This window comes from Tilletiaria anomala (assembly GCF_000711695.1).
Source record: "Tilletiaria anomala UBC 951 chromosome Unknown K437scaffold_65, whole genome shotgun sequence".
Taxonomy (NCBI): Eukaryota; Fungi; Basidiomycota; class Exobasidiomycetes; order Georgefischeriales; family Tilletiariaceae; genus Tilletiaria; species Tilletiaria anomala.
Genome location: NW_013546957.1, coordinates 17,963 through 38,913, shown reverse-complemented (window position 1 = coordinate 38,913; position 20,951 = coordinate 17,963). Strand labels below are relative to the sequence as shown.

Sequence of the window (20,951 nt, the reverse complement as noted above, 5' to 3'; positions counted from 1 at the left end):
CGCCGCTGTCGCTGTTGCGATTGCTCGGATTCTAGACGGAGTGTCAAGAAAGTCTTGTTGTCCCCATTCTTTCGAGCAACACGACACAAATCACGCCAGCCACGATACCCCCTCGACGTCCTTTGACCCATCCACGGAGAGATTGACGCCGCTTCGACCAACTCACCGCTCTTTGGCACACCGAATCCGCTGTCGTTTCAGTTTCTCGCCAAATCTGATATTGCATCTTTCATAGAAGGGCTACCGCAAAAAGGGAAGGCAGCATCAGCGCCACTACCATCAACAACACCATTGCTATCAACACCATCCAACAAAAAGCATATTGAGTCGTGGTACTCGCATCTGGTGGCGACATAGACACAGGTCAAGCTGACAGCTGCGAATTGAGGAAGACGAAAAGAGACAGACCCAGTTCAGTGCCGTTTGCAACGATCAAGGGTCAAGATGCCGTCTGGTGTGTCTTTCGCCGATTCGCCGGCGCCAGTGCGGCCGGTGAGGGAAGTGCAGTTCGGTATCATGAGTCCTGAGGAAATCGTGAGTTGCTACCGTGGCGCACCATTCCATTAGTTTCTGGCTCAAAGCGCTGTACCTCGTTGTCGTCTTCTAGCGCGCCATCTCGGTCATGAAGGTCGAGTACCCCGAAACTCTCGACGAGACGGGGCGGACTCGTGTCGGCGGGCTGATGGATCCCCGCATGGGCACCATCGACCGCACGCAAAAGTGCCAGACCTGTGGTGAAGGCATGGCCGAGTGTCCTGGTCACTTTGCTCACATCGACCTTGCACGACCGGTCTTCCACATCGGTTTCCTTGGCAAAGTCAAGAAACTGCTAGAGATCGTCTGCACTCACTGCGGAAAAGTAAAAGCGGACGCGACGAGCGACCCTGTCTTTGACCAGATCCTCAAGCGCACGCGCGGCAGCAGAAAGCGGCGGTTCCAAGAGGTGTGGGACTACTGTAGCAAGATCCCCATCTGCCAAGCCGACGATCCAAAGGAGGAGGATGACATGAACTTTGGGGACGATGCTGCAGACAACAAGGCCGGGCATGGTGGATGTGGGCACGAGCAGCCAGCCATTCGCAAAGAGGGTCTCAAGCTCTTTCAGGTGTGGAAGCGGGGCAAGGACGACGAGGATGCAGAGGGAGAGGGCTCCAAGAGCGCTCAGCCGGACAAGCGTCCACTGACGGCGATGGAAGCACACTCGATCTTGCGAAAAATGTCGTCCGAGGACATCGCTGTCGTTGGTCTGTCGGAAGAGTTCGCACGCCCAGACTGGATGATCCTCACAGTCTTGCCGGTGCCGCCGCCTCAGGTTCGACCTGGTGTCACAGAGGGCGGCCAGGGGACACAACAGGCGCAAGACGACTTGACATACAAACTGGCCGAGATTATCAAGTCCAACGTCAATGTGCGCAAGTTCGAGGAGGAGGGTGCGCCAGCGCACATCATCAGCGAGTTCGAACAGCTGCTGCAGTTCCACATTGCCACGTACATGGACAACGACATTGCTGGCATGCCTCAGGCGATGCAGAAGAGCGGTAGGCCCGTCAAGGCTATTCGTGCTCGATTAAAGGGAAAAGAGGGCCGCCTGAGAGGGAACTTGATGGGCAAGCGTGTCGACTTTTCTGCCCGTACCGTCATCACGGGTGATCCCAATCTGGAGTTGGACGAGGTCGGAGTGCCGAAGAGCATCGCCCGCAACCTCACCTACCCGGAGCGAGTGACGCCATACAATATCAACTACCTCCAGCAGCTCGTCCGCAACGGGCCGACCGAGTGGCCAGGTGCACGCTATGTTGTCCGTGACACCGGCGAGCGGATAGATCTTAAGTACGGTCGGAGATCGGACATGACGCTTCAGTTTGGCTGGATCGTCGAGCGCCACCTCAAAGATGGGGACTTTGTCCTCTTCAATCGCCAGCCGTCACTGCACAAGATGTCGATGATGTGCCATCGCGTTAAGCTGATGGATTTTTCTACCTTCCGTCTGAACCTCTCCGTTACGCCGCCGTACAATGCCGATTTCGACGGTGACGAGATGAACTTGCACGTTCCGCAGAGCGAAGAGACGCGCGCGGAGCTCAGCCAGATCGCTTGGGTCGCCAAGAACATCGTCTCTCCACAGGGCAACAAGCCGGTCATGGGCATTGTGCAGGACACCTTGTGCGGTATCCGCAAGTTCACGCTGCGCGACTGTCTGCTAGACTATGATCAGGTGCAGAACATCCTCCTCTGGGTGCCCGAATGGGATGGTCTCTTTCCGACACCATGCATCCTTAAGCCGAAGCCATACTGGTCTGGGAAGCAGATCATATCGATGTGCATCCCCAGAGGTGTCAACGTCAGCTTGGGCGACCGCATCACGCCGGAAAAGAATAACGCCAAGGATGACGGCGTGGAAATTGACAACGGCGAGATCATGTACGGCGTCGTCAAGAAGAACGTCGTTGGGTCCTCCGCTGGGGGTCTCATCCACATCATCTTCCGCGAGAAGGGGCCGGAGATCTGCAGAGATTTCTTTGGCGGCGCTCAGAGGGTCGTCAACTTCTGGCTACTTCACAACGGCTTCAGCATCGGCATTGGTGATACGGTCGCTGATGCCGCAGTCGCCAAGTATATCACTGAGACGATCGCGACTGCGAAGCGCGAAGTCGAGCAGTTCATCGATGACGCGCGTTTCGATCGCATGAAGCCAGAGCCGGGTATGACAATCCGAGAGTCTTTTGAGACTAAAGTCAACCGAACGCTCAACAAGGCACGTGACGATGTTGGTAGCAGAGCAGAGAAAGAGCTGCCGGACTGGAACAACGTGAAGCAGATGGTCATTGCGGGAAGTAAAGGATCTTTCATCAACATCTCGCAAATGTCTGCCTGCGTCGGGCAACAGTCCGTTGAGGGCAAGCGTATTCCGTTTGGCTTCCGCCATCGCAGTCTACCGCACTTCTCCAAGGACGACTTTTCGCCCGAGTCCCGAGGCTTTGTCGAGAACTCTTACCTTCGGGGGTTAACTCCACATGAGTTCTTCTTCCACGCCATGGCCGGGCGTGAGGGTTTGATCGACACGGCTGTCAAAACTGCCGAGACGGGATACATCCAGCGTCGTCTCGTCAAGGCTCTTGAAGATGTAATGGTCCATTATGATGGCACCGTGCGCAACTCGACGAACAAGATCATCCAGTTCATCTACGGTGAAGATGGCATGGATGGCGCGATGATCGAGCGGCAGTTCTTGCTCACGCACAAGCTTAACGATGCTGAGTTCCGCGCTCGATTCAAGGTCGACCTGCACAAAGGCGGCTTCCGGAAAGGTCGCTTGCAAGCTGGCCTGGCGGACTGGTCGCAAGATCTGCAGACGATGCTCGACGACGAATTTACTCAGCTTGAGGAAGACCGTCGGTTGCTGCGTTTCGAGATGTTCAACACGAACCGCAATGATGTCATGCTGCCGCTCAATATTGCGCGCTTGGTCACCAACGCCAAACAAGTTTTCGTTGTCGACAGCAGCCAGCCCACTGATGTTGGGCCGGCACACATCATCGCTTCTGTTCGCGAAGTCCTCGAGGATCTGACGGTCATCCGTGGAGATGACTCGATCAGTCGTACTGCGCAGGAGAACGCCACGTTACTTTTCAAAGTACACCTGCGGTCGTACCTTGCTTCGAAACATGTCATCGAAGTCCTGGGTCTCAACAAGGAGTCTTTCGATTGGGTGATCGGCGAAGTCCGAGAGCAGTTCTCTATGTCCGTGGCCAACCCAGGCGAGATGTGCGGGACGCTGGCCGCGCAGTCGATTGGAGAGCCTGCAACACAAATGACGCTCAACACGTTCCATTACGCTGGTGTATCGAGCAAGAACGTCACGCTCGGTGTTCCGCGTCTCAAGGAGATCATCAACTGCGCAGAGAATATTCGTACCCCATCTGTTCTAGTGTACTTGCGTGAACAGTACAGTCAAACCGAGGAGAGCGCCAAGATCATCCAGACCTACTTAACACACACCACGCTCCAGACCGTCACTAGTGCCGTCGAGATTCACTATGATCCGAACCCGGTCGGCACCCTCATTGAGGACGACAAAGACTTTGTTGACGCCTTCTTCGCCATCCCGGATGAAGAGGTCGAACAGACATTGGACAAGCAGTCTCCATGGCTGTTGCGTCTTGTACTGGACAGAGCCCAGATGCTTGACAAGAATCTGTCGATGGCAGAAGTTGCAGGCAAGATTCAGGCTATGTTCGGCCAAGACATTTTCGTCATGCATTCGGAAGACAACGCGGAGCAGCTTGTTCTACGTATTCGCGTGGTCAACAATGATACGGAGAAAGAGCCTCTAGGAGACGAAGACACGTTCCTTAAGAACCTTGCAGCGAACATGCTGACCGAGATCGATCTCAAGGGTGTGCAAGGCATCAAGAAGGTCTTCATCGTCAAGCACGAGAAGGAGCACCAACGTATTAACCTGAAGACTGGTGAATGGGAGCCTGTCCTCGAATGGGTACTGGATACGCAAGGTACCAATTTAAAGGAGGTGTTAGCTGTGGAAGGTGTTGATACCGTGCGCACGGTCTCGAACAACTGCGTCGAGATCTTCAATGTCTTCGGCATCGAGGCAGCGCGTAACTCTTTACTGCGGGAGATGAGAATGGTCATCGAGTTTGGCGGCTCGTACGTGAACTACCGCCACATTGGTTTGCTGGTGGACATCATGACCACACAAGGCAAGCTCATGGCTATCACACGCCACGGCATTAACCGCACGGACCAAGGCGCCCTGATGCGCTCTTCCTTCGAAGAAACTGTTGAGATTTTGATCGAGGCGGCTGCAATGGGCGAAGCAGATGACTGCAAGGGTGTTGCTGAGAACGTCCTCCTTGGACAGATGGCGCCTATGGGCACTGGCTCATTCGACGTTACTCTGAATATGCGGATGCTGCAAGAAGTCATTGTCGATCATCGTTTGCCGATGCAGGCCTTAATGGCATCCAGAATTGATCATTTCGGAGACAAGACCCCCATCGGCATGATGACACCGTACGACGGCATGTCACCGATGGCGCAAGCCGAAGCGCAGGCACATGATGTGGCAGCCTTCTCGCCCCTTGTCAATCCGACAAATGAAGAGAATGCGTTCGTCGATTACTTGGGACAAGGAATTTCGCCGATGCGATCATCCATCGGGGGCATGTCTCCAGGTACTCATCTAGGAGCGGTATCGCCGGCGTATGGCTATGCCCCGACATCTCCAGCAGCGTATTTGACGAGTCCTGGGGCAGCTTTAGCGAGCCCAATGTACCAGTCGCATGCAGCTTCTTATTCGTGAGTCTCAAATCTGCTACCATTTGAGCAAATGTTTCTCACTGTTGATTCATTTTCTGCAGGCCAACTTCACCGAAGCTCAATTTTGGTACCTCACCTGGGTACAGCCCAGCGTCGCCTGGCTTCAGTCCGGCATCTCCGTCGTATTCACCAACGTCGCCACGGGGCTACTCGCCAGCGTCTCCACAATACTCGTGAGCTTCATTGAAAATGTGCAATTGACTTCACTCACCACTGACACATTTTCTGCCGTCTAGGCCGGCCTCACCGTCCTACTCACCTGCAAGCCCCTCATACTCGCCCACGAGTCCAGCACGCGGCGGGAAGCCATCGGGCGCAGGGTACAGCCCTGCGAGCCCAGCTTACAGCCCGGCCAGCCCCGCGTATTCGCCAGCAAGTCCAGCATATTCTCCCGCCAGTCCCGCGTACTCGCCTGCGAGCCCGGCCTACTCTCCGGCTAGTCCAGCCTACTCGCCCGCTAGTCCGTCGTACTCGCCAGCCTCGCCACAGTACTCTCCAACGTCGCCAAAGTATAGTCCGGCGAGCCCACAATACAGCCCTACCTCGCCCGCTGGTCAGCAACCTACTTCTCCACAATATAGGTGAGTGTACTGAGTGGAGCCCCATATGCCTCTCGGTTGTATCGCCGCTGACCATACTCCTCACTTTTTCAGTCCTGCATCGCCCGGCGCAGCAGCCACCAATGGAGCCAACGGAAGCAGAGGAGGCGTACCTCCAAGAAGATCCAATTTCACCTCCAAGAGCATGTATCTTGATCGTGATCAGTAATAAATTGCAGCCCTTGGGCTTTTTGCCATCAGTATTAGCGTCTGTGCCACAGCTTACCGGTTGAAGCGTCCCATAGCACGCCGCTAATGGGGCATCAGCATGGGATTATGTGTATTGAAGCACCAAACGATGCGCAATCCTCTCTTCATATCGTTGATGAAACAAGGACGTCCCGATGTGCGTAAATGAGACAAATGAAAACTTGGCTACTTGAAAATACAGCACATGCGAATCATCCTACTCTGCCAACGTTACCGCCCTCAGGATGCGGAACGTTCCCTGCTTGCCGCACGATTGGTCCTTGCCCTGGCAATCCATGAGAGGCACTTGACGCGGCTTCGAGACTCATAGATGTGCTTTGATTTGCAGCCGCGTTCGCTTTTTGAAGTAAGTCGTTGACGGCAGCGAGTTGACGGCGAACGGCAAGACGGTCATGGTACAGCTGCTTGCGCCCAGCTTCAATGCTCCGCCTCTCGGCTTCAAGCATGGTTTCCAGCTCTTCAAACTGCGCCATTTTGAGCTATAAATGAAGAATAGTAATCAGCTTAGCTGACTTGGCTTGGCTGGCAAAAACATTGTAGCTACTACTCACTTCCATTTTGCGCATCTGCGCCTCGACCACTTGACCGACGAGACGCTGACACTCTCGTTCCTCAAAGCTAGCAAGCACGTGCGCCTTGGCTGCCGCTGCTCCGAGGGCGATCGCAGCTGCTTTCTCAACCGCATTTTTAGGAATGGCCTCAGGATTCTTCGCCCTGGCCTTGCCGCCCTCGGGCATCTCGCTGTCTTCGCGGTTCTCCTTCACTTGCGTGACGTCTGACTTGGCGGCTGCAGACACGGTGACTTGGACGTCCGCTTGCGCGGGTAGCTTTGAAGTCAATGGCTCGCCATTCTCGCCGACTGCAATCGTCAGAGGCACTGAAGGAGCTGCGTCCTTCTCTGCAGGTTTGTCCACGTCCATACTGTCGGTCTCCTTCTCCCTATCGCTTTCAGCAGTGCTTTCTTTCCCAGATTCTGCGCCTTGTCCTTGATCCGCTGGCTGCTGCCCGCCAGCCTTGTCCTTCTGCCGTCGACGAAGGCCATCGGTCAGCTCGCCGAGGGCCGACTGCGCGGCAGCAGCCGCAACCGCTGGGCTAACGGCGCTTGCCAAGAAAGCGACCACACTCATGACCGGATTATCAGACTGAGCGAATGGAACACCGAGCTTAGGGTCGCGGACGTATTGCAGTGGCCCTAGGTCGCGTTGGGCGATGCCTTGCGCAGACATGGAGGCCGAACCGTTCGATTGCCGCCCAATACTACCAGCCGCAGAGGCGCCGCCGTCCAGGTAAGGATCTTCGATCGGCATCTGGATGAACTTCATTATGCACTGCTCTCGGCTGCGTGTGCCAACGTGGTTGGCGACAGCGCTCCAGTCATCGTCGAACATTTCCAGACCTTCCAAAAGCCGCAAGGTCTCCTCGTCGCTCCAGTCATCCCCTTTCGCAGCGTTCGCGCCTCCATGCTTGAAGTCGACGTTGTCCATGCGTAGGAAATCGCCAGAGAACATGCTCGAAGGGAAGCGTCCCTCAAGGTAACAGTTCGGGCAGAGCGTAAAGTCCTTGACGTTGATGGCGTGGTACCGCTGACGTGTGCAGTCTGTACCGCAAGTGTTGCAGGAGTACTTCGGTTGCGCACCTGCGCCAGCTTGGACTGCAGCGTTCGCCTGGTCCGCGAGTGACTCCGCTTCGGACTCGCCGACGGCTCGCGAACCCTTGGCGGTAGACTGGTAGATCGTCTTGCGGAGCTCGAGGGTGGCGACAGCGGCGCGGGCCTCCGCAGCGGCCTGCTTGTCACCTATTGGTGCGCTTCCGGTCTTGCTGAGCTGTGGTAATTTCGCACCTGGGTGCAAGGGCTGAAGACCGCGAGGTGTGTCGACGATGACACGGAAGTGACCAGTGAAGGGTGGGCCAAGCGCAGCAGGCCGCGTCTCCGGGTCCACCTGCCAGAGGAGAATCAGTACGGCTTCACCTGGTACACTCGTATTTCCTGCAGCTCACCTGGTAGTTGATTAAGCCCCATTGTTCAAGGAAGGCGTGTACCCTCATGATCGCGCAGACGTCACCTGCGAGATTCCTTCTGCAAGCGGTAAAAGTGAGATACTCGCTTGGGTTCAATCTGTATGTGTTGATCATGAAGTCTCTGTAGTCCTTGTAGATGGAAGGCGTTTTACTGCGATTGCGATTGTTGAAGAATTCCGGCAGCGAGCGCTTCTCGATCTGGTTAATCTTGGCTATATCGAACCAGACGGAGTAAGAAGGGATGATAACTTCCTGCGTCTGAGCAGCTAGGTACTTCTTGGCAACATTCTGAGCTCGTGCGCGATGTGCCTCGAACACAGCAGCATCGCGCTCGTCTTCCTCCTCATTCTCCTTGGTGGCATCCGCCATCGTCACATCACCTGCATCGCCCGCGTGACCAGATTCGCCTGCCTTGTCCACATCAGGCGCATGCCCTTCCTTCCTCTCCTGCGCCTCCGCAACAACAACGGTCGCCGGTTCGCCCGCGGTCCTGCTCGGCGGTGCCACCTGATCCAAATTGCCCAGGCTGCCGTCCGGAATAGGGTCCTGCTCGGCTTTTTTCCCCGGAATCTCACTGGCGCTACCAGTCAAATCGATGGCTTTCGCGCCGACAGGCTCAGACGCAACGTATAACCGGACCTTCTTGGTGGTGCCGTCCTCCGTCTCCTCCGTCACTTCCTCCGGCAAGCTGCGCTTCTTGAGACTGATGGAGATACGTGGCTTCTTTGGCGCAGCCTCAGCACCCGCTGCTGCATCAGAATGAGCGGGGTCGTCTTCGTGCTCATAGTCTTCCTCGTTCATCAACTCGTTGTACTTGACGCCGTCGGCGAGCCAGCGTGAGCTGATGACCCACGCCTCCCCCTGCCGCCGGGGCTCCGGCTCTGGATCCGGCGATGCAAACGCGGTGGACGATGTAGGTGGGAGCCATGTGTCGTACGAGTCAGGCCGGTACCAGACGTGGATAAGCGACTTTTTACCCTTCTTGGCGAGTGTCCGGAAGAACTCGGACTGGCCGGGCACCGCTGCCTCGCCCGCCGGCAGCGAAGACGTGCTTGGTCCGGACTCCGCATCGAACAGAACGTGCGTTGCTGATGCAGGGTCTTCAGCCCAGTCGACTTTTGAGACAAGGAAACGCAATCATCGAAGTCTGAAGTCAGCACAGCAGCTGCGCAAATTGTGCATTCCCGCAATACTCACGCTGGAGTTCCTGAGCTAAGCCTTTATTGTACTCAACTTGCGCATGTGTCCAGTCCTTTGGTGCAGCAACCTTGTGCGTTTTGATGATACCTTTTTGCTTCAGGATGTCCCTCACATGGGCAATCAAACTTGCATAGAACACCCTCCGCGCCTGCGTGGCCTCGGCGTCTTGACTAGCGGCCTCGGCATCGACTTGCCCCATATCCGACCACCCTTTTCGGCCATGTTGTTGGAGATAGAGAAGCGCAGCCTCGAGGATGTGATATAGCGGCGCATCTGCTGTGATCGCGCCAGCGTGGTTCTGGTAGGAAGGCGAAGTGAGGAAGAGCTTGGAAGGGATACGGATGGGGTGTCTATATGCGAGAGAGGACGCTGATGGGTTGATGTGGCGCGCTAGTGCATTTAAGCCTAGCGCTTTTTCTTGGAACAACTGCAAGCTGTACGTCAAGTTGGCGAGATCCATCGAGGTGAGCGCGCCAGTGGTCGTGGGTATTGCTCCTTCGTTGGCTCCAGCCACCGCTGCTGCTGCAGTGCGGTTGCTCCCTTCGCCATCTCCTTCTTGCACTGCTGGCGGTGCTGCTTGGGCAGTGAGCACATCACGCAAGGGCTGCAGGAAGGCGGAGAGACGCGACCGGACTGCTGTGTCAGTGAGCAGCGACTCGTCCGGCGAGCCTGTCACGTTGAGCGCGACGCTCATGATGGGTAAGGCTGCGTCACCTTCGTTTGGCGCAGCCGTGCTCGAAAACGGCGCTGCTCTCGCCGATCAGACGCGTAATGTTCACAAGCAGCTTTGCCGCGCGTCTCAATCGATGGCTTCGGGCATCCCTGGCGGCGTGTTCACGTTGGGTTGTCGCGATGACAAAAGGGAAGGCGAGAAGGTGTCGCGGACGAACGACAATGTGGATGCAAGCCAAGCTGAGAGAGCGCGCTCGCGAGACCAGCTCCCCCGTAAACCCATGCATAGAGAACGCAGACCGCCAAGTGCAACAGCTTCCATCAGCAACGTCCAAGCAACTCACATCAGCACCATCGAAAGGATCACCTCACCAACCAGGGGTGCTTGAGGTTAATCGTCAACATTCGGAGCATTGTGAAAATTGTGTGCAACTAAGGAAACGGCAGACAGCTCTCTTTGGTAGCTACACAATGTCGCAACTGGCCGCTCGATTTGCGGGTGAGCATCTGCGCAGTGACCAGCGCAAGCTGGCAGTCCCCACCGGACTTCTCGAATGTGTCATTTACATCTGATCGTACAAGGGTTACTGACATCCTTCCCATTGCCATTAACCGCTCCCCTATATCTGGAATACTGCCAATAGTCCCGCTGGGCGTTGCAGCGATTGCGCTGCAGTCAAGTCTGTATGATGTGCCAGGAGGATACAGGGCGGTCATGTTCGACCGCTTCCAGGGTGTGAAGAACGTCGTGAGTGCTTGCGCCTGTTGTATCACTTATGCGGCTGCTAGCTGCCTTCACAATGAATGCCCGAAATATCAGACTGATAACCTTTTTGGTTGAAAAAATACAGGCGAGTGGCGAGGGCACGCATTTCCTGATTCCATGGCTTCAGCGTGCCATCTTGTACGATGTTCGCGTAAAGCCAAGGGTGAGTTGGCTCCAATGATAGAGGACAGAGTGGTCACAGATTGAAATATACTCCTTCTCCCATCTTTGTTCACTCACGCAGAACATCTCCACGACCACTGGCTCGAAGGATTTGCAGATGGTCTCACTCACCCTGCGTGTCCTGTCACGACCCGATGTGCGCCACCTTTCGCGAATCTACCAATCCCTGGGGCAAGACTATGATGAGCGAGTTCTCCCCTCGATCGGGAACGAGGTGTTGAAGGCGACTGTTGCGCAATTCGATGCTGCAGAGCTCATCACGCAACGTGAAGTGGTCAGCGCACGGATTCGCGAGGATCTGCTAAAGCGTGCGCAGGAGTTCAACATTGTCCTTGAGGATGTCTCAATTGTGAGAATCACAATTTTCATTCTGCAGTGCCACTGAAACTGGAACCATGGGACTGATGCTGCCGTGCTCTTTCGCGGTCTGTACGCTTCTCTCGCAGACACATATGACATTCGGCCAAGAATTCACGAAGGCCGTCGAGCAGAAGCAGATCGCGCAGCAAGACGCCGAGCGCGCCAAGTTTGTCGTTGAGAAGGCTGAGCAAGAGCGGCAGGCGAGCGTTATCCGTGCCGAGGGCGAGGCGGAGGCGGCGACGACCATCTCACGCGCGCTGGAGAAGGCAGGCGATGGATTGCTGACGATCCGGCGCATTGAGGCAAGCAAGGAGATCGCATCGACGCTGTCAAATGCACGCAATGTGACCTATCTGCCGCACGGAAACGGCATGCTGTGAGTCGCAGACTTGTTCTCTTGGAGGGGGGGTTTAAAGTGCAGCGCTAACCATCGCATACCGTCCCTCCCGGAACTCGTAGCCTCAACATGCAAGCGTGAACGCAACCCGCACCCACGAAAAGCTCCCGAGATGTACAGTATCCACAGTGGCCGCAGTGTATGTCACATACATGGCGCTCTCTCGCAATACATCACTCCTCTTCCCATGCCATGCTACTACACACGAGCGGCTGCAGAGTATTCCATCATCCAGTAAGTATCTTCTTGGTCGTTCAAATCAAGCCATCGGCTATGTCTGCGAGCGCGGCGCCGTCCCGGCCGGGTCCCCCCCCTCTCAGTGGCAGTTTTTCGTCCCGAAGGCCGAGCACTGATAGAGCAGCCTCCTCGGCCGAGAGACACCCGCAGGGTATTGACCTGGCCCAAGCGGACACTGGCGCAATGCCTGCCTCACCTCCATCTCCAGCTATCTCTGTCCCCACCCTACCCTTTCCATGGCATCCTCTCATCCTAGTATCTCTCGTCGCTTCTCTCCAGCAAGTCGCCCTCATTGACCATGGAAACCGACCGTGTCTCGCAGCGATACTGACTATGGAACTTCGTCCAACCGGCGCTTACGACAGCCCCTCCCCACCAAGCCCGGAACAAACATGACGTTTCCCTGCTGACATTGCAAGACCGGGGGGAGGGGGTGCTCAAAGTGTGCCACGGTGTGTGAACTGCGAACGCGTTGATACATAAGCTTGCTTCCCCGCCCAATATCATCAATACCAACACCATCGACAAGTTGCATGGAGAGGTCAATGCCAGACTCTCATATAATGTCTTCCAGCTCAACCCTCCTCTGGCAGCTCGCCCGGGCTGTCGGCTTGCTTGCCACCCTGCCGTTCGGAGCGCTGGTGCTCTTCGCCGTGTACCTACTGACCCGCTGCCTCGCACGCTTCGCCGCGGTCAACCTTCTCTGCTTAGAGAGATACAAAGACATTCCCGCCCCGCGCCACGAGAGCCGCTGGTACACGCTGCCCATCTTTGGCGACCTCCACAAGATCCGCGATGCGCCGACCGGCGAGGCGCACCTCCAGTGGATGCGCGAGACACGCTCAGACGTGCTCGTGTACCGCCACCTGTTCTACGCCCCGCGTTTGCTGCTTGTCGACCCCAAGGCGATGATGCACGTGCTCAGCGCGCAACACAGCTACAGCTTCCCCAAGCCGCAGCAGCTGCGCGACCTGCTCGCAAGCATGCTGGGCAACGGCGTTCTCGTCGTCGAGGGTGACGTGCACAAGCGCCAGCGCAAGATCCTCCAGCCGGCCTTTGGCGTAAGCGCGATCCGCAACCTGACGCCGACTTTTTTCAAGCACTCGGAAAACCTCGTCTCGCGCCTCGGCCAAATCATCGACGAGACGACCGGGCCGGCCCCCAAGGCGTTCCTGCCCGGGCAGTCGGACGCCTCGGCGCAGGCCAGCGAGGCGCACAGGCCCGTTCTCAACGTGTCGCACTGGCTCTCGCGCGCGACGCTGGACATCATCGGCGAGGCCGGCTTCAACTGGTCGTTCAACAGTATCAAACAGGACGGCGAGGAGCTCGACGAGGTCTCCGAGGCGTTCAAGGCGACGCTGCTCTTCGGCCCGCCGAGCCCGCTGTTCTTTCTCAAGAGCCTGCTACAGACCAAGCCGAGCCTTCAGTGGCTCAAGCACCTCGAACTTCCGCGCGAACGCAGCTTCCGAGAAGCGTACGCCGTCCTCGAGCGCACGAGTCAAGTGATCATCGCCCAAAAGCGCAGGCAGATCCTGCAGGAGATGCACGGCGTGCACGAAAAAGGCAGCAAACTCGAGATAAACAAGGCCGATTGGGAGGCGCAGGGTCACGACGCTGCTGGAGGCAAGGATCTGCTCATGCTCATGATGCGCAGCAGTGAGTCCCCTCCCTCCTTCCCATCAAGCACCTGCATTTATCATCCTTTATGAAGAGCGCCCTTGAGAACAATTTGCTTTTTACACATGTCCTGTTCGGCTCCGCAGACATGTCCTCGGACATTCGCGAGTCCGAGCGTCTCTCTGATGCCGAGCTGCTTGGCCAGATGGTGAGTGCCCGTGACCGCATTGTGCAGTACCGCTGTGGGCCACGCTGCGCGCCGCTGACACTGGGGACCGATCCGGCAGACAACGTTGCTGCTCGCGGGACACGAGACGACTGCGACGCTGATCTCGTGGGCGCTGCACGAGCTGTCCTTGCGGCCGGACGTGCAAGCGAAGCTGCGCGCCGAGGCGCGCGAATACATGGCCGGGCGCGATGAGCTGTCATTCGACGAGCTCAGCAGTCTGCCGTACCTGGACGCAGTAGTCAAGGAGACGCTGCGCTTCTCGTCCCCGATCCCCAGCACGCGCAGAGTCTGCGAGAAGGACACGGTCCTGCCGCTGTCCAAGGCGTACCCACGCCGCGACGGCAAGGGCACGTTCGACTCCGTCGTCATGAAGAAGGGGGATGAGGTGCTCATCCCGATCTTTCTCATCAACACCTCCGAGGCCATGTAAGTGCTGGAGCATCGACAAGCGTGGGTGCAAAGGAGACCCTACTGACCGATACATTTGGCTTCCTCCCTCTTCTTCTCGTTTCTGGCCGCACAGCTGGGGCCCGGACGCGTTGACATTCAAGCCGGAGCGCTGGACCGACGTGCCGCAGTCGGCTAAAGAATCAGGCATGCCGCTACAGATGCTCTCTTTCCTCTCTGGTCCTCGCGGCTGTATCGGCAACCGGTGCGTTCTTGACGAGTGTGCGCGTGTGCTTTCGCGTGATCCAGCGCTGACAAAGTGCGGACGCTGGCCCGCGTTTTTTGGCCTCCCAGCTTCGCGCTCGCGGAAGGCAAGGCGCTGCTGCTGAGGCTAGTTCTCGCGTTCCAGTTCGAGCCCGTCGACGGGTGGGAGCTGGAGCGGACGCAGAGCGTCGTGATGCGCGCGCGCGTCAAGGGCCAGGAGCACCTCGGAGCGCAGATGCCGCTTCGGATCTCGCGTGTTTGACATTCTCCAAGTTTGGTTCTGCTTTTGTGCTTTGGGAGCTGCTCGCTGGGAGTTGCGCATGTACACCTTGCTCGAAACGGGTGACGGATATGCTTCCGTCGCACGCTTCTGCATTGATTGCTTACTGTCATGGACAGCGGACGGTACGATGTGCTTGGACAGCGTAAGAAAAAAATCTGCATACATACGAGTACATGCTTGCACAGACTAGAGGTAGGCCGAGCCCTCTTTTTTGCTGGCGAGACCCCACACCGAAGCCGGCGGCCGCGTCATGTTCACTCGTCACGACTGGCTGGCGTCCTGATCACCTGAACCATCCCCGAGCGTATCGTACATATCATCGAGCTTGCACACTGTGCACAAATAAGCGCGCGAAAGCAGCGACAGTGGGCCACGGCGCGCCAGAGGACGTGTTTTGACCGTGCTGACTAAGTGCTTTTGGCCTCGCGTCCGTGTGACGATGGCCAGTGTGCGTACCGAACAAAGTGAAGCGCTCTGGAAGTGTTGGCGGTTGACATCAGCGCAAGTAGGTGATATTGGCCATCAGGGCGTGCCTGGGTACGGAACCATGACGAAGATCTGGAGAGTGGAGAGGCGAAGCCGTTTTTGTACTGTTGTTTTTTTCTGGAAGGAGCAGCATCCTCCGGTGGGCGCGTATATTCTGCTTAGCCAAAGCGTCGACCTTGTACAATGATGAACCTCGCCAACATGGAAAGAGTCTTGTGCCGAAAGTTGCGAAGTGAATATGTGGAGCAAGTACGTGGTGGTTGTTTGCTAGGCTCCTTGTATGTGCGTTGTGTACATACGTCATCTGTCAGTGCGAGAAGCAGGAGTGCGGCGCCCCAGCGGCTCGTTCGCTGTCGTTTTTTTTTCGCCTCTGCTCTCTGGGCTGGGCTGGGGGACCTGCTGCCTGTGCCCCCTCACTGGCAGTGCAACATGGATGATGGACAGGGACGAGGAGGGAGAGGGTTTGCATCTTAGGATGGCACGCAGTGTTGAGCAAGCTGAAAAAGCAACAAGCACATGCCCAGTGTGGGTCTCTTCCTCGTCACCTCCAGCACGCATCCACACTCTCCCCTCCGAAGGTGCTGCTGTAGTGTGGTGTGGTTTGGAGCGGAGCGGTGCGGTGCGGTGCGGCGCGCAGTTGAGTCCGTCTCCGCGGGGAAGAAGCCAACAAAAACAGAACCCATGGAAAGAGAAAGGAGGCACAGCAGCAGCGGGCGGGTAGGCCAGGGGGCGCTGGGCGCTGTGCCGGCCCAATGCTTCAGCTGGCTGGCGCAGTGCCCGTAGCCACCGCCGCTGTTCGGTCACCACCTTCTAGCATCATGACGAGCAAGGCAGTCAGCCAGATCTCTGCGCAGTGCTGTGCAGTGCATTGCTTGCTCCTCCCATACACTCTCTATAAACGCATGTACATAATCCTTCCCATCCATCTTCCATGCTCCTACGTGCTCTTGGACGCTGCGAGCAATGGGGGAAGAGCATGCATGTGTATGTGTGTATGCGTGTGTATATATGTGTGTGTATCCAGGCGAAGGGGTCTGGCCGCTTGCTTCAAGGCAGCTTGCACAAAAAACGAGGAGGGTGCAGTCTGAGACAGCGCCAGCCCGCGTTTCTCGAGTGCGCTCCCACAGCACTGCCCAAACCCAGACCAGTCCAGACGTGTGTAGGCGCGCAGATTAGCACAGCAGCGAGACATCGCCCACCAGCTCTATAGGGCTAGGTCGGTAGCAATCTATGCCGATCTAGCTACGTGCAGCCTCGCCATCCTTCATCCATCCCATCGCACCTGCACTGGCAGCAAGTAGAGACCCCGTCTCTCTGCAGCCCGTCAGTGAACAACCTCTCGCTCCCTCGAGACGCTTCGCCAGCATTCACTACTGCGGACTTGCCTTATCGCAGGCCATTCGCCTCTCCTGTCTGCTTTGCTTGATGATGCATAGCTAGCAGACGACGCCACGCTGAAAGAAAGAAAACGCACAGCAGCACCTCCTCCTCATCCGGCTGGCTACTTGCTCTCAAACGCTGCACCAGCGCGGCGAGAACGCTATTGCCAGCGTCAATACGAGCGAACAAATCAACAGCTCGGCTGCACGCCATCCTACAGGGACCCGCTCGCTCCTTGGTGCTTGGACATTTGACATCTCGCAGTTCCAACCAGTGTCTCTCGCCTCGTTCTCCTTCTCCATCGAAGCCGCAACCGGACACTCGAAAGGTATGGCTGCAGCGCTGGAGAGATGAGCTCATCATCTCCTCCCACGCAAGCATCGTCCTTTAGCGCTTCCTCGCACCACATCCATCGCGCACCGCGTCTCGAGTCGTCTCACCACTCCGCCTGCAAGGAGACGCATTCAACCACTACCTCCTCCGCCGCCGACGCTGCCGCTTTGGGGCCCCTGCATACACATACACATCCGCTCCGCGCGCGTTCCAGTTCGGACGTCAGCAGAAGCAGGTGCCGACCCAGGTCCAGCAGCTGCAGCAGTCGTCGCCGCCGCAGTCTTAGCCAATCTTCCAGCAGCAGCAGCAGTGGCAGTGACAGTGACAGCGGCCAAGGCACGCGCATCTCATCCACTACCGGCCGGCAGTCGCTGTCGACGACCTTCTCGCAGACGACCGCGACCGACGGCGACCCGTCGCTGCTGCTCCAGCTCCAACTCCAACTCCAACATCAGCAGCAACAGCGCCAGATCCAGCAGCAGATCGCGTACCTCCAGCGCTCCACGTCCGCCGTCGGAGCAGGGCTGCGCCCTCCAGGCGCACGTGGACTTGCCTTTGGCATTGTCGAGACAGGGAGCGGCGCCGTGTCAGCCGCGCGCGCCTTCTCGCCCCTTGCCAACCAGCGCAGCCCATCTTCCCTCGGCAGCGGCAGTGTCCTAAACCACCACGCACACACACACCCTTCCCCAGCTTTGCCTATACGAGCAGGTGCACAGCAGCAGCAGCAGCAGCAATCACCACCACAGCAACAGCAGCAACAACAACAACAACAACAACGAGCCATGCCGTCATCCACACACACGCCCTTCTTCTCCGGGCCCAGCACGCCATTCCACGCCGCCGCGACCACCGATGGCAATCTGCGGCCGGCGTACCTGGACGAGAGCGGGCTGAGTCCGGAAGAGTACTCTGCGTACGTCCCTGCGCTGCTTCAGCTCAAGGAGAGCCCGAGCGGTGTAGACGGCTTGTATGACGAGCAGGACGCGCTCCGCTTCCTGCGCGAACAGTGTGGGATCGAGCTACGTGATGAGGCGATGGTGCGTGCTGGTTTCTTTCTTTGCTTTTTTCGGCGCTCCGCATACGTTCTTCCGCTGACGCTGGTGATTCTCCTCACCCTGCACAGATCATGGCGCTCTTCGAACGGACGCCGCTCGGCATCAAAACGGGCCATTTTTTTGCGTGGATGCGCCTTGCATCTTGGGCCCAGCAAGGGCAAATACCTTGCAAGTCGCTCCTGTTCACGCAGAGTGAGTAGTGCTACGCTGGTCCGCGCACGCTTGGCTTACAGAGACCCGTGCTGATACATTGCCCCACAGCGATCCCAACGCGCACCATTGCGACACGCAAAGCGTCTGGGTGCACAAGGGAGCGCCCCTCCAACGTCGGGCAGCCCCCGCCGCCGATGATCTCCGTGTCAAACTCGCTCGGCGACATACGCAGCGAGGCGTTAGATACCCTTGTCTCGCCACCGCCACCGCCGGAAGGCAGCATGCACGCCTATACGCGCGCACAGACACAGCATCCCCCGTCCGCGATGGCCCCATTCGCGTCGCCGCCACCGCCCGCGTCGCTGTCGCAGCCCGTGACACGGCAGTCACATCGGCACGCGTCGAATTCGCACTCGCACCAACAGCAGCAATTGGCGTCGCCACCGCCGCCTGCCGTCCCATCCTCGAGCGCCAAGCCGCACCCAATGGCGATTAGCGGCGCCGGCAGGCTGTCGCTCCCCCCACCACGCTCCGAGACGGCATCCAAGCCGATGCCTCCGCTGCCGCCAGGCGCGTTAGCCGAAGCCAAGGCGTCCAGTTCGAACCCCTTCCGCGACCAGGCGCCGCAAGCTGTGCCGGCGCGGCCGCCGTATGTCGTGCTGCAAGCGCATCCATACGTGCTGCATCATGCCGCACCCGCGCTACCGACACCCGCGCCGCCGCAGCCGCCCAAACCGGGCCAGCTGCCGATCGACGCACTGCTCGGTTTCAACCCGGCGCCGAACCCGTTCAAGCAGAGCAAGCCTCGCATCGTACGTCCCACGCCCGTCGTCGCATCCGCCGCAGCGCCGGTGCCCAACCCATTCCGCACACCCGTCCCACGCGACAGAGGCGATTCGGGTGCCAGCTCGCGCAGTCCCAGTGCGAGCGTCCTCGATGGCCCCAGCGCTGCCGCCGCTGGCGGTTCGCAGTGGGGCGGCGACATTCAGCCGCGCCTGTCAACCGTGCTCGATCGGCTGCCACCGCCACTACCGCCGCGCGCGCCGATCAGCCCGCTGATCCAGGCCGGCCTGAACGCCGCCAGCGAAGTACAGCGCGCCAAGCAGGCGCTCCCGCCCAAGACGTACACGACCATCCAGAGGTCCTCGACCGTCGCGGCCAAGCCGAGCAAGGCGTCCAGGCGCGAAGCTGCGCCCCGTCTTCTCACGGGCCAGGTCGCGCCTCCAGAGGTGATCGCGCCGCTTGCCCTCGCGGCGCAGCAGCAGTTCGAGCAGCTGTATGGCCTCGGCTCCGTCTCTGCGTCGCAAGCCGGTGGCAGCGGCCACATCAAGCGCAAGAGCCTCGGCGGCGGCAGCTCGACGCACGGTCAGCGCCGCAGCGTCAGCGAGGCCGCGACGACGCTCGTAAGGCGCACCAGCGAGGAGGACGAGGTGAAGAGCATCAAGAGCCGCACCGGGCACGTGCGCACCTCGTCCTCCGTCACAAACCGCACAGCCACACGCTCGCCGGACGTATATGAGCCCCCAACCGGTCGGCGTCTGTCCAAGCTGAACAACGACGTCGATGGCGCAGACACTCAAGCGACGCGCGCCAGCAAGGGTAACATACCTAGCTGGCTCCAGGAGCAGGACGAGATTCAGCGTTCCTGCGCCCGGGACAACCAGCCAAGCCCGATACCCGAAGATATTCCGCTTGAGCTCGATTCGCCCAGCGACGAGATGAGCGAAAACGCCATGTCCGCCGCGAGCATCGAGCGCCCCTCGAACCCCTTTAACCAGCGCAACGAGCACACAGCCGCGCCGCCACCGGCGTCCCTCAATGACCACCGCCCGCTCGGTCGTAGCAAGACGCTCAACAACAAGAACCCGCCACCTGCGCCTCCGCGCCGCAGGCTGGAGAGCTTCCCTTCGTCGGGCACGGTGCAAATACGGAAGGCCACCGTCGTCGCAGACGTCGAAGCTCAGGGCGCCTCGTCGCTGCGGCGCGTCTCATCGAAGAATAGCACACCGCGCGCAGTCGACCGGCCACCACCGATCGAGGAGGAAGTCACTGGTGTCGGCAGCGCCGACAAATCGGCAAGGCAGTTCGAGGGCAACACGGCAGCCACGTCGCCTGCTTCGCCGGCCAATGCGCCCGCAGCGGCTCCCGATAGCAACCCCCCACGGCCCAAGTCGATCACCCTCCACAGCCGCCCCCCAAGCGCGTCACATAGCGCCATTGTCGCTCAGCAGAATGGAGCCCATGGCAATGGAGCTCATGACGATGGGGAAGCCGATGACGGCGACACTGATGCTTACGAGGATATCACTAACGGGCACGGGCGGAACGGCGTTCTGTCCGACGATGGAGACACAAACAGCATCGACGAGTGAATGTGGTACTGGATTCCACATCTCTCTGCCCCTTTAACCGCTGTCTCGCGCGTTGTATCTCTTCGCGTGAAATCTTCACCTGCCCCCCTTTCTGACGATTCGATCACTTTCGACTTGTTCCGACTCTTGGCCAAGCTGCCAGCTCGACAAAATTGTGTACTTCTCGCCCTATTCCACCGATTCAAAGCACCTTCCTAGCAAGTGCATCCTCACCATCCCACATTATCTTGATACACCAGCAACATGCACCTTAACTCGCGAAACACCAACACTTCTGTATGTGATCCATTTATTTCCATCTCCGAGTGACCGGCCTGGAGGTCGGACACGTACATGCACGCACGCACACAGCCTCCCTTGTATTATTTGACAGCCATAGAGCCGCAATGTTTGAGCGCGGACGGCATGCCAA

The 20,951-nt window shown here is 58.3% G+C and overlaps 5 protein-coding genes across 5 annotated transcripts; 4 read left to right on the top strand and 1 right to left on the bottom strand.

Moving 5' to 3' along the window:
- Positions 1-444: 444 nt before the first annotated feature.
- Positions 445-6,105, top strand: K437DRAFT_269241 (putative RPO21-DNA-directed RNA polymerase II, 215 kd subunit; the record flags this gene model as incomplete). The annotated part of the gene is made up of 5 exons (XM_013386775.1): positions 445-534; positions 608-5,316; positions 5,379-5,510; positions 5,574-5,918; positions 5,991-6,105. The coding sequence occupies 5 exons, from the start codon at positions 445-447 to the stop codon at positions 6,103-6,105; spliced, it is 5,391 nt and encodes a 1,796-aa protein (XP_013242229.1).
- Positions 6,106-6,286: 181 nt separating this feature from the next.
- Positions 6,287-10,201, bottom strand: K437DRAFT_257657 (uncharacterized protein). Its single transcript, XM_013386774.1, has 4 exons — positions 9,363-10,201; positions 8,145-9,280; positions 6,698-8,086; positions 6,287-6,625 (listed from the first exon to the last, which is right to left on the bottom strand). The coding sequence occupies exons 1-4, from the start codon at positions 10,057-10,059 to the stop codon at positions 6,338-6,340; spliced, it is 3,510 nt and encodes a 1,169-aa protein (XP_013242228.1). The 5' UTR covers positions 10,060-10,201; the 3' UTR covers positions 6,287-6,337.
- A 307-nt stretch (positions 10,202-10,508) lies between these two features.
- Positions 10,509-11,824, top strand: K437DRAFT_278832 (putative prohibitin PHB1; the record flags this gene model as incomplete). The annotated part of the gene is made up of 6 exons (XM_013386773.1): positions 10,509-10,536; positions 10,682-10,785; positions 10,889-10,966; positions 11,048-11,335; positions 11,433-11,722; positions 11,806-11,824. 6 exons carry the CDS (start codon positions 10,509-10,511, stop codon positions 11,822-11,824), a joined length of 807 nt encoding a protein of 268 aa, XP_013242227.1.
- A 486-nt stretch (positions 11,825-12,310) lies between these two features.
- On the top strand, positions 12,311-14,836 carry K437DRAFT_155440 (cytochrome P450). Its single transcript, XM_013386772.1, has 5 exons — positions 12,311-13,636; positions 13,744-13,805; positions 13,885-14,252; positions 14,350-14,478; positions 14,568-14,836. Exons 1-5 carry the CDS (start codon positions 12,514-12,516, stop codon positions 14,737-14,739), a joined length of 1,854 nt encoding a protein of 617 aa, XP_013242226.1. The 5' UTR covers positions 12,311-12,513; the 3' UTR covers positions 14,740-14,836.
- Positions 14,837-16,707: 1,871 nt separating this feature from the next.
- On the top strand, positions 16,708-20,780 carry K437DRAFT_155396 (uncharacterized protein). Its single transcript, XM_013386771.1, has 3 exons — positions 16,708-17,996; positions 18,083-18,206; positions 18,276-20,780. Exons 1-3 carry the CDS (start codon positions 16,977-16,979, stop codon positions 20,537-20,539), a joined length of 3,408 nt encoding a protein of 1,135 aa, XP_013242225.1. The 5' UTR covers positions 16,708-16,976; the 3' UTR covers positions 20,540-20,780.
- The last annotated feature ends 171 nt before the right edge of the window (positions 20,781-20,951 follow it).

Bases quoted from the DNA above. Each gene is read 5' to 3' on its own strand.
- K437DRAFT_257657 (XM_013386774.1), bottom strand. From the start codon at position 10,059: ATGAGCGTCGCGCTCAACGTGACAGGCTCGCCGGACGAGTCGCTGCTC. The intron at 9,281-9,362 runs GTGAGTATTGCG...TTGTCTCAAAAG, and splicing joins CTTAGCTCAGGAACTCCAGC to TCGACTGGGCTGAAGACCCT. The intron at 8,087-8,144 runs GTGAGCTGCAGG...CTCCTCTGGCAG, and splicing joins GGGGCTTAATCAACTACCAG to GTGGACCCGGAGACGCGGCC.
- K437DRAFT_155440 (XM_013386772.1), top strand. From the start codon at position 12,514: ATGGAGAGGTCAATGCCAGACTCTCATATAATGTCTTCCAGCTCAACC. The intron at 13,637-13,743 runs GTGAGTCCCCTC...TCGGCTCCGCAG, and splicing joins CATGCTCATGATGCGCAGCA to ACATGTCCTCGGACATTCGC. The intron at 14,253-14,349 runs GTAAGTGCTGGA...CTGGCCGCACAG, and splicing joins ATCAACACCTCCGAGGCCAT to CTGGGGCCCGGACGCGTTGA.
- K437DRAFT_155396 (XM_013386771.1), top strand. From the start codon at position 16,977: ATGAGCTCATCATCTCCTCCCACGCAAGCATCGTCCTTTAGCGCTTCC. The intron at 17,997-18,082 runs GTGCGTGCTGGT...CACCCTGCACAG, and splicing joins AGCTACGTGATGAGGCGATG to ATCATGGCGCTCTTCGAACG. The intron at 18,207-18,275 runs GTGAGTAGTGCT...ATTGCCCCACAG, and splicing joins GTCGCTCCTGTTCACGCAGA to CGATCCCAACGCGCACCATT.